General features: G+C 49.8%; 1 protein-coding gene across 11 annotated transcripts in view; it reads right to left on the bottom strand.

Annotated features, from left to right (window-relative positions):
* Positions 1-19,034, bottom strand: part of magi2a (membrane associated guanylate kinase, WW and PDZ domain containing 2a) — a 37,551-nt gene that overhangs the window by 7,889 nt on the left and 10,628 nt on the right. For 10 of the 11 annotated variants that reach the window (XR_007960508.1, XR_007960509.1, XM_052055414.1 and 7 more), the window contains exons 3-9: positions 6,685-6,804; positions 6,108-6,335; positions 5,287-5,461; positions 4,773-4,852; positions 1,743-1,800; positions 1,342-1,463; positions 242-424 (exon numbers count right to left, since the gene is read on the bottom strand). Coding sequence is in view for 9 of the 11 variants with exons in the window: in XM_052055414.1 (XP_051911374.1) it covers positions 242-424; positions 1,342-1,463; positions 1,743-1,800; positions 4,773-4,852; positions 5,287-5,461; positions 6,108-6,335; positions 6,685-6,804 (966 nt within the window). In the remaining 2 variants the exon portion in view is untranslated. Of the gene's footprint in view, positions 1-241; positions 425-1,341; positions 1,464-1,742; positions 1,801-4,772; positions 4,853-5,286; positions 5,462-6,107; positions 6,336-6,684; positions 6,805-7,696; positions 7,752-19,034 lie in introns of all 11 variants that reach the window. The other variant, XM_052055418.1, reaches the window with a different exon arrangement.

Genomic DNA, 19,034 nt, shown 5'->3' with positions numbered 1-19,034 from the left:
CACACCTCCGCAGCAGCACTTTGTGTTGTGTGCTACAAGAAGTAGGACGGCGCGGCTGGGGAGGCGGGATGAGGATTGGACATTTTTTTTTAGGTGTGTTATGGCGGTGGGGGGGGGGGGGGGGTTGTCTGTCGAAAGGCTGACAAAATTGGGGGAAAGGGTGCGCTCAATAAAGTTAAAGTCACAATTTACTTTTGTCTGTCAAGTCACGTGGGGGGGGGGGGGGGGGGGCATCTCCTACCTGTGGCCATCATGGCGTCGGCGGCGGCCGGCCCGTCGGGTATGATGCTCTTCACCTGCAGGAACTCGTCGGGCTCGTCGCCGCCGATGATGGTGAAGCCGAAGCCCATGTTGCTCTTGTGGAGCGCCGTGGACAGGAAGCTGCCTTTCAGCTGCGTGGGGTCCCGCGTGAACAACGGCTTCTCTGCGGAGGAACGCGGCGGTTATGCGCGCACATTTAAAAAAAAACAAAAAAACGCATCGGGATGGATGGGACTGACGGGTTTTTCAAAGTGGGTTGGGGGAGAAAGCTCATCCAAAGAAATTTGGGCAAGGAATGTGGGTGGTGGGACAATAAGAATGCAGGTAAGGGGGGTGGGGGGAGTTCTTCTTCTTCTTCTTCTGTCTGTATAAAACGTCAGATTTCTTTTGTTGCTAGCACACCTGCCTCAATGGGAATCGGGAGCTAGCTAGCACGCGAGCGGCGAAAGGAGCGCCGCATTCCTCCGCCTCCGCGTGACCTACTTACTGACAAATCGGCACAAAGGCGAGGGGCTACGGAGGGCACGCGGATGGCGAAGGTGACGGTGGCGATGATGGTGGCGGGGGCTCGTGTTCATCCGCCGGGTCAGCACGTGGCGCAACGGGGAGACGTCGGCGTCGGCGGCGGCGGTGAAGGGCGAGCCCGGGCGCCGCGCCGCGAGTGGAGAGTGCGAGGACAGGTCGCTCAGGCTGCGGCAGCGCTCCGGCGCCGGGCCCGCCTGGTTGGCGGAGGACCTGGGGAGGGTGGCGCAGGGGCTGCCAACTTGGACTGACATTTGGAAGGGGAGGACAGGGTGGAATAGAGATGAGATAGCCTCACTGGGAGGTGTCGCCACGGAGACGGGCAATGCCATCCCATCATTGCTTGCTTCAGAAAATTTGGGGACATTCTACCAACAAGACAAACAGCGTTTCCGTCCCGTTACTTTTGTGACGCGGCGCGTGCCGCTCAATAAAATGCTCCTCGGCACATGGAGGGGTACCTAATGAAGAGGCCTGTGACTCATGCCCCCCCCCCCCAAAAAAAATCCATATTTCCACAAACGAATGATCGCGAGACGGCGGGGGGGGGGCGACTACCTCTGTAGATGGCGGGAAGCGGGAGGGAGGAGAGCCCCTGACTTTGCATCTGCTGCTCCTGCTGGAGTCTCCTCTTGGCCTCCAGAACCGGGTTCTCAAACTGAGTCCTCCTGTTTATGTGGCTACAAAATATGAAACGACAAAAAAAATCATTTTTAGCCCCGGCAAAGATCCGCTCGGACAAGTTCTGACGAGGCCACGCGGCGTGCTCGTCTCGCGCTATGATGATTAATTAAATGGTCCGCCGCCATATTACGTAAGCCAGCCGCAGAACGGGCTCCGCGAGAGGCGGCAACGAGAAAAAAAATATATAGATAGATTTTGGTTGTAAAATATGGATGATGAGCAAAAAAAAAAAAAAAAAATTAAAAATCGGATATTTTGGATGGGGCCCCACTTACTCCACATAGTAGCTGCCGTAAATGGGGTCGTCGATTTTCTCCCAGCCATACGGAAGCTCTGGAAGCAGACATCAAAGAATAATCATTAAAAAAAAACAACAAAAAAAAAAACTAAACACTCGCTTCAGTCCATTGGTGGGTGGAATTACATCAAAGAAAACTGCATATTTTGGTTTGGGCTCGTGCCCAATTGTTTTTCCTCCCCCAAAAGTGCATCAAATAACTTAGTTTCTCTCTAGTGGCTTCATCAATCGTCGTTAAATGTGCAGTACATATTTTGATTTGTTAAAAAAAAAAAACGCTGAGACTGCTCGGCAAAACGATGAATCTCGGATTTACTAGGGCATCTTTTTACCTCCATTTTTCCATATGGTCACTGAGCGCTTGCATAACATTATTCTTTGGCCTAGTTACACACACACACACACACACATACACACACACACACACACAGAGTGTCCTGCATACTTGCATCCGCCCACTGGCAAGAAAAAAAAATAAAAATACTCTCAAAAGACAAAATTTGGATCTCTTGTTTTCACTTTCAGTTTAAGATCGAACTGTTGATTTAGCCTGAGAATGCTGAGGAGGAGATCTGAAATTTCAGAGTTTCATTGAATGCACCATTGAGATCCGACTTAAGAAAATGAAATAAAAAGAAAACATTAGCATTGCTTCTTCGTCACTGTCATCATTTGTATTTGGAAAAAAAAAAAGACAATGTCCAATGAGCGCGCTTGTATTTGCGTTGTTTGGAAATCAAATTTTCTTTTTGACAGGCATTTACTTTTTTTTTTACGAATCGCACCCGCAACCACGTGGTCCCATGCCGCCCGCTATTGATTTGCCTCTGATCTTTTTATCAACAAATCATTCATTTAAAAGCTTTCAAGCGATTCATAACCCCCTCGAGAGTGGTCACCTCATTTGAGTCACCTCCTTAACTCTCCGGAGGTGATCACGTGTCATATTTTATCACCTTTTAATGCGGAGCCGTGCTAAAAATGGCCCGTCAGATGCGCGGCGAAAGCCGGTGCATGAACACCACCCCTTTAGCCAAGTTGCGGATTCAATTCCCGGCGCGTTCAAAGTGATAAATAGCGGCGACCGCGTGAAAAAGGAGCCGTTTAATTCCAGCCGTGCTTCCTTCCGGAGCGCAGAGTGAGGAGCTCAGCAGAAATGTGTCGGCGGAGACCCGGGCCGACCTTCTCATTGATCGCCAACAAGAGCTCGTAAACAAGCGAGTGTTTCTTTTGTGGCCGACAAAGTCTTCCAGGTCACGGATGTCCGCCAAGGTGCAATGGAAGGTATTCTTTTCGTTTTGTGAACAAAGACCTTTAAGACCGCCGCTTTGGAACAGTTACTCGCAAGATGGCCGCCTATGTAGACCTGTCATGTGATAACCAAGTGTCACATATCGACATTATTACCAACAATCAAATGTTATCGCAGCACATTCAAGTAGGATACAGTTTTGATACGTAAGCATCCAATATGTCATTCATAACAGTAGTGATTAAATAGCTGTCATGATATCGCAGTGATAAAAAAAAAAGTCAGATTTTTTTTTTTTAAGATTGTGTGTCAATGGTAACATCTGAGCAGAAAATATCAATATCAAAAGTGTCAAATATCAATATCAATACCTGTATCAAATAGCCAAATTATCGCTGCTATTCTTACGATACCGTGTCGATACACAATTGAAATAAGATGGCCGTGTCTCTTTGCGTGCAATATCGACGCGCGTGTCAAACGTCGATGTTTTGATGCTCACGACTGGCACATCCCATTTTAATGACTGCACAATCACGGTATGACGAACGATACCCCGCCTCTGGTATCAATCCTAAATGCTAGCGGGCTAATTTGTGGCCCCACTATATCCCTACCAGAGTCCATAAGAAGCACGTTTGACCACCACCATCGGTCTGGCAATTCTGCTCTAGTACACATTCAGCGGTGTGTGTGTGTGTGTGTGTGTGTGTGTGCGTGCGTGCGCGCGCCACAGGTGAGTTATTATCGGGCGAGAAGCAGCGGCGCCCTCCTTCACCTTGAGCGGAGTCACGGGTGGGAGGCGCGAGGCGAGTAGTAGTGTTGTCAGCGCCATGATTGATGGGTATATTTCCAGAACATCCAACGCACACCTGTGGACTGCAGATTGGAGGCCTCGGGAGTGTGCGTGTGTGTGCATGGACTTCCTGCTCGTGTGTGTGTGTGTTTTAGCTAACGGACAGCCAGTAGGTGCGCTGGCTGAGCCAACGGGGCCTCCCAAACTGTCGACGGTGTGCCGATTCAAAGAGTCATGGTGGTCTCGGTTTGAATGTACACATTGATATACACAGCAATTTGGGGGGGGTCGCTTATGGTATGAGGAACGGCTCTAATATTGAAAACCGAACTTGCGTATCAATACTATCCTGTCAGAGAAACGACTATTAAATGAATTTTGGACGCCTGAGAGTTGTTGCCATATCGCGAGAGAAACAAGATTAGTATTGCTATTTGCCGTGTGTACATCGATACTGTAATATACTTTCTTCCACGTTGCCTTCGTGTAGGCGTTTAGTGTCGAACAGAACGTAGGCGTTTTTATTTTTTATTATTTTACACTCGGCGGGGAAGGAAGACTTTTTAAAAAAAAAAACAACATTTTCAGCTCGCCTGGAACAAAAGCACACCCTTGCTTGTTCCCCGTCTGCCAAAAGCGGAGGAGACAGGCGGAAAGGAAAGCGAAGTGGGACAAAGACGCATCCCAATGTGGATGGAGCGAGACGGGAGGCGCAAATATCAAGACGCTTATGTAATGACAAGGCGGCTGTGATGTGGAGCGCGCCTTTCAAGTGCGGGGAGGGTGTACGATAAACTCAAGCGCAGGGGTTCGCAAACTTTGCGCCTTTTGTTCTGGAAAAGCCACATTTGTTCGGTAAAGAGAAAAAAAAAAGACTAAATTATTGATAAAAGACACTTTTTGTGGGCATGTCGGAGGCGCCTTTAAAGCTAATTTAGGGAGGAGTAATTGGAACTCACCGTCCTCTTTGCACTCCTCGGGCGGCTTGGCCTTCTTGGCGAGTCTCGGGTCCAACCACGACGTGGTCTTGGTGTTGTGGCTGCGCAAAAGCACGACAAAGAAGAATTGAGCGAGCGAGCGAGCAACAGGGCGAACGTGTGAAAAAAAGAGAGAGGGAGGGAGGGAGAGCGAGTGAGGTGGGAGGTTGGCCGAGTCTTAATTGAGCGGCTGCAAGGTTTTGGTGAAGAGAAGAAAGAGCGAGGGCGGGGGGAAGCAAATAAATAATTAAACATCGATCAATACTTTTAATTTGCTGGCGGCCTCATTAAAGCCGAATGCAGATGCAGTGGGCTCAGCAATACAATGACGAAAAAAAAAAAAATACAATTTACAATAAAAAAAATAATTTGGATACCGAGACTTGATTTCATTAAAAATAAACAAATAAAACGATATGAATTAAAAGAATAAAATCCATCTCCCGACAAGAAGAAAAACACCCGAGCAGCCGTCCGTCCTCAATGCGTCACTCACTCGATGAAGTAAACTTCTCCTTTCTCCGTGTACGCCATCTCCCAGTTGTCGGGTAGCAGGCCCAACTCGTCGTTCTCCTCCAGCTTGGGGAGGACGCCGCTTTTCGGGGAGCGGCCGGGGTCCGCCTCGGCCGGGGCCTCGCCGGGGGCGTTCTTGTCCTCATGTTCGCTCGACTCTGCGGTGACAAACGGGAGAAGAAGAAGAAGAACAATCCAGATTGAAAAGGTGCAGAATAGAAAATCCGATTTGAGTGAAAAAGCCGACTACCTGCACACATGCATGGCAGGGGAAATTGGGGTCATCTGGGGGACTCCCGATTATCCTGAGGGGGGGGGGGGAATCGAGCTCCTCTAATCCCCGACTGAGTGCCAGTTTAAAAATCTGATTAGAAACTGAGAGAGGCACCTATGCGGCCATTTCTACTGCTATTTTTCGGCACTCAGTAATACTGAGAAACCAAAGGCAGAACAGTACAGTAAAGTACAGTACAGTACAGTAAAGTACTAAAGTAAAAAAGTACAGACGCAAAGCATAACCGCACCCCCTTCCCTCCCAGTGGCTGCTTGCACTGACATACCCTTTCTGTTCGTGAAGGGATTGTGGACATCTCGCAGGGCGTTTAAAAAAATAAAAAATAAAAAACGGCTTAGATGGGTCACAGGACCCCAGTGTGGTTTTTCAGAAGAAAAAAAAATAAGAAAAAAAATCCAACTCATTGCCTCTTTTATGATGACCATGGGATGATTGAAAAAAATAAAAATAAAAATAGAGTCTGGAATGAATAGAATTCAAATGAAACCAGCCGCCCCGTCGGGTCTGACCTGGCGTGAGGGCCATGCCGTTGCCGTTGACAACGATGCCGGGCCTCTCCTCTTCCTCCTCCTCCGGCGGCTCGATGCTGGCCTTCTCCATGTCGCTGACCGACTTGTTGCGCTTGCGCTTGCCCTCCGAGCTGGGCCTGGCGCCCGCTACCAGCAGCAGCCGCTCCGTTACATTTAGCGACGGAGCAGCCGGCTCGACGGGAGGCTTGGGTGTGCCGTAAAAGTTATCTGGAAACAACGCCGGGGGGGGGGGTGCCAGAATGAGCAGGCCATCCTAATTAATGATTTTCATAACTTCATTTCACCATTTCATAGTGTTGTGCATTGCCTGCTGTTTGATTACATTCGACAACTTGCCAAATAGCAGTTGGCAGCCCTATTTCATCACCTCCCTCAAAGTCACAAAGAAGGATGGACTTTTGTTGGGAACTTTTTGTTATCGTCACGAAGGCAGGATGTCCCGAGAGAGCTGGAGCGGGACCAAGTCCTTTACAATTCGGGCCTGATGAGCCCATGTGACAGCGCTTGAGGAAGCGTTTGCTCCGATAAAGCCGCCGACACAGTCGTCTGGGCTCACCTTCATAGGCTCCGCTCTCAAGCAAGGCGCCGCTTTTCTCCAATTCCCTAAAGCGCTGGACGCTTAGGAAATGATAGTCCACCCCTGGGACCTCTCCTTCTTTGGGCTGCCTGGTGGTGCCTGCGGGTGACAAATGGACGGAGACCCCGTTAGACCTCATCGCGACGCTGCAAACACACTTTAATGGCCTTTAAGGGGAAGGATTAGAACACAGCACATGTGCCATGATGGATCAACGCTGATCCATTAGGCGGTTGTCCTTTTTTTTCTCCTTCAGGATCAAGCAACCTAAACGGGCAGCGGAAGAAAATCATCGCGGTTTTTAGTGCTGCTGCTAAATGAGAGGGAGAGAGGTCACAATAGTGTGGGATTATTTCGGATGTTTGTTTCAATTAGCACCGTGTTGTTGTGAAGTAGAAGGGCAGTGCCTTAAACGGGCAGCGGAAGGCAAATGTAACAGGTTCAGAACGGTTTCCAACAGTTACAAAAAAATTGCCTCTTGTAGTGGTGGGCTACGCGGAACTAGAAAGTTTGAAAAAATAGAACAAGGTGGTAGCATGCCTAAATGGGCAGCGGGAAATAGGGATAACAAGAAGCATGTTCAATCGTGGATCTAATGCCGTCCCCTGTGCCCTGAAGCCTCTGTTTTGAGTGTCCAAAAAGTGTCAGCAGTGTCCATTGTACGGCGCGTAATCCCGCCATTAGCCAATTAGGAAGTGAGGGGCAGCCCTAATGCCCTGGCATTAGCGCCAGGGATTAGCAGGCGGACAAACGCGCCTGCCGAGGCGGCGCGCGATGGGCCTGAAAGCTGCTTTCTTTGCACTTTGCCGGCCGCGGTGCATATTGGCAGATTTCTACCAGGATGCGGATCGGGGACTTTAATCAACTGTGATTATATATCATTTATGTGGATAGAAAATTGTGTGCGTGTGTGTAAATGGGGTGTGGGGGGGTGTGGGGGAATCCAGTGAGCGGAGGAGTCGTTTTGGCTAGGCTGATGAAAAGTTAATACCCGTCGGGATGGTTTGGAAGACAGCCAGAGGCACTGATGGCGGCATCGTCCGCCCCTGAGGAGAAGAGACGGGATGCGGAAATTGATTGCGAAGGAGGTTGTTTAATGGCGGATGTGTCGTCAACTGATGATGCCGTTGTCGGGTGAAAAAAAAAGCCAGAAGATGGCAGTGGAATCAGGGGTTGGGCTTTTTCCTTGATAATACCCAAGATGCTTTTCATGCCCATTAAGGCTGCATAAATATTCAGACTGCACTACCACTCTTGGTTTCGACTATCACTCTGTTTATTTAGCATTAGCATCATGTCCACGCTATCATCCTGTCCGAAATCTTACAGCCATCTGTTTCAATGTTCTTCTGCAGCCCGTTTAGGCAGTGTGCTTCATTTAACAATGAATTTAGTCACACTCCCACACCAAACGAATGTGGAATTTTATTCAACTTTAGATTGGTGAGATGTTAGCGCATACTTGCAGTTTGATTTCCTTCCGCAGCCCATTTAGGTAAGCTTTCTCCGACTAAGATTTACAACAACAATTCTCGTGGCAACATAGTCAACACGGTGCGGCTGAAGTCATTAGTCAGTAGGCCGAAGTCACGTCATTAAAAGCCCGTTTTATTCATGTTTCCACTTCACAAAATGCACTTGGGGGAGTTTTGTTCTCGGCATGCTACCGTTTCTCGCGGCCTGTCGGCTCACGTTAGCGCACGGGCCGCCCTTTGCGTGTCAGACGCAGCTTGCACACAGCCGCATCTTCAGAACTTTCACGACAGCCTGTCCCCGGCATTCAGGTGGATGACACACAATTTAAGAACGAACCTAGCGGCGTGTCATCTTCTCAACGCGGAAGCACAGCCAGGTCGTGTGTCCTTGGTCGCGGAAAAAAATTTGAAAGGCTCCTTTCATCGCACCTCCAGCTCCGTCTTATCATTTCCATGATCAAAAGTAGGTCGCATTTTGAGGCGCGCGGTTCGCGGCTCCATCGAGAGGTGCTTGATGATTCAATGGCCACTACCAAGAACTTTTCACAGTCGGGGGGGAGGGGGGGGCGAGATCCAACGAGAGAGAGAGAGGGGGAGATTGCGGATGGCTGATGTCATCTGTTTGGTTTTAGGAGGGTGGGCGAGAGGGAAGGGGGGGGGTGTCCACGGCGGGACGGGAGCGTACTGCCGTGTCAGCCTAATCCCGCCGCTACGCTACGTACATTAGCGCACAATGGCACGATCTGTTTGCTGGTTAATTCGCAGCAAACGCCCCCCGTCGCGACCGCTCGACCTCCGGGGCCTGAAAGCGGCCCGGATGAGCAGAAAGGTTAGCTTGACGCCGCCGGCTACGAGCTTTCGTCGGATATGAACTGGCGGCAAAAAGCGGAGTCGAAAACCAGCGATGGAAGCGTTGGGTTTTCGACATAGTAAACATCCGTCATGGTTGACAGTGACAGGCTGTAATTGTTCCTCTTAACCAATCTACGCGCTGCAGACGCAAGAACACGCCGTCCTCCGTAAACTCATTTGCCGGCTTTCCGAAAGGCGTCTTTTGTCACCCGTCGATACAAAGTGCCCATTAAGTCAATATCCAATTACGAGGCCCCCGCTCAGAGACCCCTCCCACCTGCCACCTATCTAAGCGCGATAGCTCGGTCAGGCAGACCCACGGCACGGGGGGGGGGAAGAAAAAAAAATCTCTGGCGCTGGCAGCGTCTCGCTCACTTTAATTGGATCCTTTTAATAGTGCTCACAATGGCCACTCTCAACCGTGTCATTAGCTTTGTCCGCTGCCGATACTTTCATGGGCGGGCGGATTTCAGCCACTTACTCCCTCTCACAGGTCAAATATACATATTAGCCAATCCATTCTTAACGTACTGAATTTATTACGTTTTTTTTTTTTTTTTTTTTACTGATAAACTCCAAAATGACATTTGTGTGCAACAAACACTTTTTGGGGAATCGTCGGGTAGTGGGTCAATTTTGTCATGAAAACGGAGAAATACTTTATTTTAAAATTGAAAAAAAATTTTTTTTTACATTACTTTGTTAGTTACAAAACATTTTTCGGGTGACTAGTTGAGATTTTTTCTGGGGGGGGGGCGACTAGTCGGGCAGCAGGTGAACAATGTCATTAAAAAAATGATTTTATACTTTACTATTGCATCTGATGACCGTGTTTGACTATTGCGATTTCACTTTTAGTTTGCTAAAATGTTCGGCACACATTATTTTGGCGACTAGTCGGGCAGCACGTCGGAAGAAAAACAATTCCCGACGCGCAGACAGACGGCAGGATTTCCGCAACGATTCATTTCTGCCACTTGCAAGGTGATTAGGAAGAACCAATCGCATGAATAATAGATGTATCGAGACACTCCATCAGAAGACGCGCATGACAGGGCGGCGAGAACCGGCTTAATAACGCGGGCCGGAAGAGAGCGGGTGGCATCGTGACACTGTGGACGCTGGCAGACATGACGGACTGGAGCGGACACCTCATACCTCAACAAATAAATCAACAAATCCACGTTACATTTGTTTACTCCGGAAAGCGGCCATCATCATGAAGACGGATGGGCGCGGCCTTCAAAAGTGACGGGCTCCGAACGTCACGTTGGCACCGCCGCCGTGTTCTGATGCGGAGCGTAAAACATAAGGCGGCGTGAAATCGCCCGCGCGACCATCTGCCTGGCGGCTTAATTAAATACACTTGATTACGTTTGAATTCCGTGTGCAAACAGCGCACGAGAGGGTAACAATCACGGTTGGGGTGAGGGGGGGGGGTGAGCTATTTTTAACCCATTTGGGGTTCGTTGGGCTACGTCTGACCACCCGATTGGGCTACTTTTCAACCAACGTTGAGTTATTTCGGATCAACTACGAACGCGAGCGCATTGGAGCTCTCCCTCCCCAAAGCGGTTGTGCACGCTCGCTGTACGCGCGCCGGCAGATAACCGCGCGGCCCCCGCAGCTCAGCTTAGCGTTGGCCTATCTTAGCGCCCCTCGCCAAGCCCAGCCACTTATCGCGAGCCCTCAGAGCGCCGCATCCTTCAACGACGGCGACGTCAGGCAAAAAAAGAAAACCAGACTAAAAGGGAGAAGAATCTCCAACCCCTGGTAGAAAATCATGTTTTGCAGACACCAAATCCAATGTTGTGGATGTCGGTTGGGGGGAGGGGTGGGGGTGGGGGGGGGAGAGCAGGCGAGGGTCGTGACAGAGATAATCCGCGGAATATTAACGTCTCGGCGAGTGATACGGCGCAAGTCATTACCAGCCGGATTTGGGCGCACTTGAAAAAGCACAAGTTGCTCTCTTGCATCGGAAGAACATTCTAAAGGAAAAAAAAAAATAATAATCGGGTAGGTGTTGATCAAATCCGCTCATCACGCATTCCTCGAGACAAGGCGGCCACGAAGCGGAAGTCCTGAAGATTTTCCAAGTCGAAAAAAAAAATTCCGAGAGTTTCAAGAAAAGGATGTTAGCATTCCCCACTCGGAAGCGGCCCGTCGACTCGTTTGGCTTTCCAAAGCAGTAAAAAAAAAAAATCAAGGTCAATCAGCGTCGTGTTAAATCTCCAGCGGGATCGCGTCGTTTCCAGCCTGAGCGTATCTGAAAAATCACAACTCGCCGCCTTTATTGCGGCCTTGATTCCAATAAGAGCCTCGCTGCATTTCCTAAGTGGATGTGACATTACATAATCACCAAGATGAAAGCTTGTCTCAATGCAACGGCGAGGAAGGAAGAAAAAAAAAAAAACGGGAGGTGACCTTCGGAAGAATGATGTGGAATAACGTAAGCCGGGCACGCGGCGCTGTAACGAGCTGCTAATTTAACGACCTTGGTGATCGTATTGACGGCTAAATTCAATTTCCGCGGCGGAGCCACGCCGCATTTGAAACAAGGCTGACATATGAGGGCTGGGGGCGGTCCTCGTTTGACTCGTTGGCAAACGCTACGTGGATTCGTTTCGATTTTTGTTCAGCTTTTGAGACCGGGAAGCACATCTCGCCGCGTATGTCGCTGCAAAAAAACCAAAAATCGATATATTATTATTATTTATTGGCGCCACAGGAGCTAATGTTCTATTCAAACTGTCCGAGCCGCTAAGCGCTAACAAGCACTCGACGCGACCAGCAAGAGAACATCCGGAGGTTAACCGCCGCAAACTCCAGATGTCGGCGACGGATTAGCTTCATTCGCTAATGTGACTTTATCCGCCTCCGGGGTCCATTTTTCCGTCTTCACGGTAATTGCGGCTCAGCGGAGCATCAAAAAATGGCCCATCAAGACATTGACCGTCGCGTAGCATTCGCGTGACGCCCCCCCTCAAATAGCCACCTTGACCTGCCCGCTACCTGCTGCCTGATCATGTTTTTTTTTTTTTTTTTTTTAAACCTTGGGAGAGGTCGCCACGGGCCGGCGCGACTATGCTAACAGGCGGCCCGCGGCCCTGCGCCGCCATTAGCGGCTCGCGCTCGCCCGCTGACCTGTGAGGATCGTGTCATCTTGCTGCCGTTATTGCCTCTGGGACTCGGGGACGTCGGGATGGGGAAGGGGAGCGCGCGTCGTCGTACGTTAATTAGAGCCCAAAGTCCCGTTAGCTGATGACTCGCTTTCGCTCGAGCGGACAGAAAAGTAATCATCCGCCGTCTTGATAACGTTTTCGCTCCCACAAAGATGTTAGCGTCTAAATATTTGAACAGGAGACACGAGTGCGCTTCTTTTTTGGCTTGCTGATGACACTCATTTGGAAGACGCGCTTCATCTGCCTCCCAAGTCCCTTCAGACAGTAACTAAAGTACGGGGGGGGAGAATTTAAGTCGGAGCTTCTTGCCATCATCTTTTTCCCCATTAAAATTAATGGTATGTGTGACAGCCCCCCCACCCCAAAAAAAAACAACAACCGTGTAATGTGTTTTTAATGAGGAAAAATAGCTCTCTGTAATACTCTTTTGTATGCGAGCATGCAGTAACAATGCGAAGTATACGGAATGCGAAGAAAATAACATCGAAACCAATTTTTTTTTTTTTTGCTTCACTTCTAAAGTGATTGTGCCGCTCCCTCCCGTATGGCAACCTCGGCCCCCTGGGGGCTCTGGAAGACAGACAGAGACACAAAGTTTCATAACTGAGTAAGGTGAGACACGGATGTACTCTCAGCTCCTCAGTAGGCCGCAGTAGTATGAACGGTTCTTTGCAGATGATCAAGAATAGATGACAGTGAGTAGTATTGTATTGTCTACACTGCACACACTTTTGGTCTCAAAAGCTAAAATCTAAAGAGTTAAACGGAATGCTGCAGTGAAAGATGCGGTGGTGGTGTTGGTGGAATAAACGAGTGCAAGTCAGAGGGCGTTAGGAAGAAGTGGATTCAGTTGTCAAGAGACATAATCGAGGCCAAAGCCGAGTCGGCGCTGAGCGGCGATGAAGCTCGACATGCATTTTCGCAGCAGCACGAAGCGCTTGACATTTGGAAGGACCTTTTCTCTCCCTGGCTGCCCGGAGACGAATCGGAGCAAGGGTGGGGGGGGCGGCGGGACTAAACGCTCCCATCCTGGCCGCAATCAGAGCGTGTCGTAAGGATGGAGGAGGACTTTGACCGCTTTCCGACCGAGCGCGTTCAATCCAATCCGCGTGGCGTTTCCTATTTTCTTTTCCGTGAGCTCGTTCGGGCCTTGGCGCTTCGCTCGCCGTTCACTAGCCTCGTTAGCTTGCTAGCGCCGCAGACTAAGCGGCTCTCACTTGGGTGCACTCATCAAGCGCCCTGACGTTTTTTTTTCTCAGAGTGGCACGTGGAGGCCAACGCTTCGAAAAGACGTCTCGACAGCCCCTTCGGGGGCGTCTCATCCGACGAGCTCGCTTTCACGTCTGGCATCCAGAGCGCCTCCAACAGCTATTTTGACAAATGACTGTTGGCGGAGCTGCCGGACCTTGGCGAGGACGACGGGTCGCACGTCACGGCGCTGCGTGGCGGCGGCGGCGGCGGGATTGCGGACGCATCGCTGATGAATCACCCGTCACCGCGCAGAAAGGTGAGACGCCACTAGGGGTCACTGTGACCAGCAAGAACACTTCCTGAAAAAGCTCTCCGCAAAAAAAAACCCCAAAACGTCCAAAGTTTGATCCAAACGCCGCGTGACACGAAGCAGACGGAGGACAATTTTCACGCCGCGCGCTGCCTTTTATTTGTCTTGAGGCGTCGCATAAACACTCCGCCGGAGGGCCGGAGGGTCCAAACAAAGCCTGAAAATCGTCTCAAATGGATGCTTCACTCCAGCATTAGACGAGAGGGAAGCGGAGACATTTCACTGTCAAGTGTAAATAAACAAGCGAAATAAAGAGAGATTGGGATTCCTCGGTGCGGTAGCATGGAGAGGCAAATCGATTCATCTGTCCTAACTTGGCGACCGGGGGGCGAACATTACGAAAAATGTGAAAGCGTGCCCGAGCCTATTTGCTCGGCGCTCGTTGTGGCCATTTGATTGGCGGTACATCAGGCGGTCGATCGTGGCGTCGCTTTCATCGCGCCGACGTCTCAATTATTTACAAGTACGGAAAAGGAGAAAAGATCATTTCCTTTCAACTAACGAGCAAAATACTCGGTAAGCTGCAGAAACCCAAAAGAGGCCATGAGGGTGGGGGGGGGGGAGACTGACAATCCGACCTAAGAAAAAAAAAATGTGATTAAGCCACAAAATGTCGGATAGTGCCGTGAAAAAAAAAATTAAACAAACGAGAAGACTTTGCGGATGATGAAAGATTTCAGTTATCATATGGCGACAAAGTGCTTAAAATACACAAAAAGCGAAATCGCTCATCTAGTCCTCATTTCATTATTTTCCTAGCTTCCCCCCCCCCTCCCAAGCACCATTTTCGCAGTGGAGTCGTTATCAAGCGCGCCTCACATTCTGTTGCTCAAGGTTTGAATGTCGATGGGCGGTCCACAACTCGAGCGAGTGACATCACGGCCGTCTCCATGGCGATGCAAAATAAACGCAAGCCGCCAATGAAATTCAGGAGGAGGCGAGGACGAGACGCACGCCGAGAAGGGCGAGTCGGAAATCCTCCGGGAGAGGCGTGAAGGAACATAGTGTCAGGAAGCCGCCGCCGCGGAATACTAATGCGGCGAGGGAAGGGGGGGATGGGGGGGGGGGGGCTGCGATTTTGCCGCCGCATCTGACTTTTGTCAACGGCGGGCTCGGCATCAAGTGAGAAAATCGCCTTTGAGCGCAAATGTCAAAAGGAGGCAACGCTGACATTAAAGCCAATTGTCGGAGGGCGGCAAAGGAAAGGACACCACGGGGCCGATGGCTGGGGGGGCTGATGCGATAACCTATGCACTTTTGTTGACTTTTGACAAAAGGACACAACTCTCTCGAACTAGAAAACGGTGAACCCCCCCCCACCCCCGACCACTAATCACAAAATCACTTATTCCACTTGACTACCGCCGACGTACATGCTCGTCAAATACGATTTTGGATGTCTGCATTCTACGAGCGACGCCTTTTTCTGTGCTGATAAATTTATCGGGGGGGGGGGCCCTCCGAGTTTGTTCCCCGCCCACCTTCCGCACGATGGCCAAACTCGTTTCTTGACTGCGCGTCTACCTTTTGCATTTTGCTGAAAATGTCAGCATTCATGAGCGGGGAGTTCAAATAAACCCCCCTATTGTGCGCCTTTCTTTTCCAGCCACTCGGGAATGTCAACAGCGCCGCATCCCCCCCCCCCCCGCCCGCTCCAAGACGTGTGGACAGAGCGCGACCTCGCAAAGTCGCTCGGCCAAGAAACTTCAAGCAAACACGCAAAACAAGCATCCCTCTGATAGTCCGTCTGTGCAGTTGGTCAGCATGCAAAAACGCGGGTGGGGAATGTGCACAAAAAAAGGCCAAAGCTTTGTCGCATGTAAAACCGCACTCATTGTTTCAAAGATCACGATTAAGTAGATACGCTGCGACCGGGCCCTTTTAGGATTCCGCGAAAATTTTCTTTCGAAAATCTTGAGCGATGGGAGGGACAAAAAAACACGAGGATTTAATGATGGCAATTACACATCGCACTGCGGATTTACGGACCTCGGATTAAAAAGATGAAATCTTTTCATAGAAAGAGCGGCATGGAAAAAAAAACAAAAAAAACGAAACAGGCTCATCATTCAGGCTCGGTTTCAGCTGGAGGAGGAGTCATGAGGAATCCCGCAGCGTGTGATCAATTTGTATTGCACCAACAGCCTTGACCTATTTGCTTCGTAAAGTCACCCGTCTAAAAATAGGCATCGGACGGGGGTGCGAGCGGGATGACGACGGAGAGTGCGGCGGCGGGGGAATCTTGGAATTGAATCTGCTTTTTTTTTTTTTTTTCTCCCCCACCACAAGGCAGATATCGCAAAGGCGCATTTCTTGTCCCGCTCCGCGCGTGGTTTTTTTCCCCCCTGGCTCGGACGATTGGGGCACTTGTTGTAAATATTGCAGTTACCGGTATAATTAATTCAGAACCAAGTGGTTTGCCGCCTAAATGGGCTGCCGTAGATAGTGAAGCAAGAACTGAATCCCAGAAAGGTGGAGTCTGGTCAAGGACCATTTTGGTAACAAGACATGGGTTCCGAATAATAAGTAAAATCTGTTCAGACCAAATTAGTGGGCCGCCTAAACGGGCTGCCATAGAAACTATAACAGGAAGCAAACGGAAGGACAGAATGATGCACTTAAAGGAGCAGCTCGCTACCAATATTTTGGTTGCAAATATTGTGAGTACAATCCATTCAACACAACTAGTGTGCTGCCCAAACGGGCTGCCAAGGAGACCGAAACGAGTAGCTGCCTAGCAACAGAAGGCCAACAGAGTCTGATCAAGGATGTTTAAAAGGAAACACGTTTGCTCTACATTCAAACTATCAAGGCCACAACTGAGCTAGTTTGCTACCTAGATGGGCTGCCATGAAATTTGAAAAAGGGAAGTAAACCAAAGGACAATCAACTGTGGTGCGCAACCACTTTGGACCAACAAGTGCATACATCTTGCAATTTTGTCAGTACAAATAATTCAAGTACAAATACTTCAAACCCAACTCGTCGGCCGCCCAAGTGCGCCGCGGCGAAACTTGAAGCAAATACAGACGGACAACGACACTTTAAAAAATGACTCCATCGACCTAGCGATGCGCTTTAAACACCTCGTGCTAATTTAACATTTTCCCTTTTCAACGCATCCTTAAGGAGATGGATCACACCTATCGAGTCCCTCTGCAGCGGTGGTTCTTTCCCTTTGAGGCTTCATGTCTTTCGACCGAATCTCATGCTATTAATTTGCCGGCTGCAGCCCGTTCCTTCCACTACAGGGAGATCGGCGATTAGAGGAAATAAAATGGCCAAAGCAACAGGTGGAGAACAGGAATGAACCAGGATGAGTCATCCTGCGAGCCGGAGCGGACTAGACGAAGCGTGAGGCCGCGCCGCGTAATGGCCAATCATTTCGGGGCAGAATCAGGCCCGCTTAAGCGAGTCTACCTGAGCGCCGGCATGAGCTGTCCAGCTCTCTTGTTCGCATTAATAATAAATGCGCCCGGCGGTTAAACACAATGTTACACCGTACACAACCCGCCCTTCGGTACAGGCGTGCTTACGCCGCACTCTGCCCGCTACCCGACGCCGCAGGCTAACTCTTCGGGATCACAAGTCGTACCTTAAATCGTTGATGGACGTCGGGAGCTACGTTCTGCTCATTTTGCATGAATGACTGTTTAGCACGTTCAAAAAACAAAGCCCGACGGCAAATGCGGCTCTCCTTGCCCACAGGTGAGGGCATTCCGGCAGTCCAAAAACAGCGTCAACTGAGGAAACAATATGGGGGGGGGGGGGGGGGTTGCGAAATAGCCTCCGGGCACTTATTGAAGATTTTAAAGCATGCAATGAATTCCGCCATATTTGTTGAACGCCGGAATTTGCAAAGACGTACGTAGCGGGAATTACGTTACGCAACAAAAAATGCACACAATGAAATCAGTCACAACCGGTTTGCTGCCTAAAGGGGCTGCGATGCAAATTGAAAAGAAGCCCAATTTTTTTTTTCTCGCCGTCAAAACATTTATTTTAAAATATGTATTTTCTTTCTGTTCAAATCACGACAGCCGGCAATTGTACTCCTGCTACCGTAAGCGTACGTCGTCGTCGTCTTTGAAGATGCGATGAAAGTTTAATCGGGCCCACGGGGGGGGGCAGCGCAACCCGCCGAAGCCGGCAGATATGCAGGCGGGATATTATAGATGACAAAACGCACGGAGAGGTTACGAGTTACGCAACAGATCGCTCTTACGAGAAATGGCCCCCACACCCGCATCCCAAGTAGCGCTGATGACCGGCTTATTGCTACATGCTAACCGACAGCGCGATAGCGCCACACGCCACCAGCTGCCGCGCATCAAATCGGTCGAACCTCTGATGGAATATTTCATTAGCGACTCGGTCAAACACACTGGCGGCTCCGACGGCGGCGTCGGCGCGAGCCAAACTCCTTCGAGAAGTAGAGCGAAGCGCATACAAAGATTTCAATCTCACAAGATAAATAATTGCTTGGATATTCCGCGGCTCGGGTGGAGCAAATCAGGCCAAGGCGGCGAGAAGGGTTTTTTTTTGGGGGGGGGGGGGACGTTTCAACCATTCTCAAAAATGCGCAAGAGGGTGCCGACAATGAGCACACGTCTATCAGACCCGACTACTCTGCTGCCTATTGCCAATCGAAACAAGTGGTAATTTTAAAAAAAGTAAGAAATCGGTTGGCCTTTTTTTTGTAAATTAATCCGATCACACTGTTTATTCAGACTTTTTTTTTGGAGGGGGGGGGGGTGAAAAGGCTATGTGAACCGCTTGCCGTCGAGTTGAGACAATTCCTCACGGGGCTTCGGTAATTAACATCACGAATGCTGCTTAGCCGATTGGACTGTGACAACGAGGCTGTCTCTAAGGAACGGAGCCCGAGGGGTGGGGTGGGGGGGGCTCTTTTTCTTTCTTGGATAGCTTCGCGGCCCCTTTGCGGTGCCCTCGCTGAAACTGTGTCATTCCGCAGCCGACTGAACCACCAAGAAGAGCCGCGTGGGAGGCGGCGACTCAGGACGCGCGCTTTCATTGAAAGATTTCTGCCATAAATCAGAACGAGCACTTGAAATTCACCTGCTACGCTACGTTAGCACGTGTCACCTCGCAGTGAAATGCGATGCCAACGGATCTTTTTTTTTTGTGTGGATGAGAACAACCAGAAAAGCAGTTTCACTTTAGACAAAATGGACGACTGGATGCTAAACGCGCAAGGCTTCCTCCAATTATTCCTGAGATATGGCTCAGAAATACAAT

This window comes from Hippocampus zosterae, chromosome 21 (genome assembly GCF_025434085.1).
Source record: "Hippocampus zosterae strain Florida chromosome 21, ASM2543408v3, whole genome shotgun sequence".
Taxonomy (NCBI): Eukaryota; Metazoa; Chordata; class Actinopteri; order Syngnathiformes; family Syngnathidae; genus Hippocampus; species Hippocampus zosterae.
The sequence above is the reverse complement of the archived record's forward strand: the minus strand, read 5'-3'. Positions and strand labels throughout refer to the sequence as shown.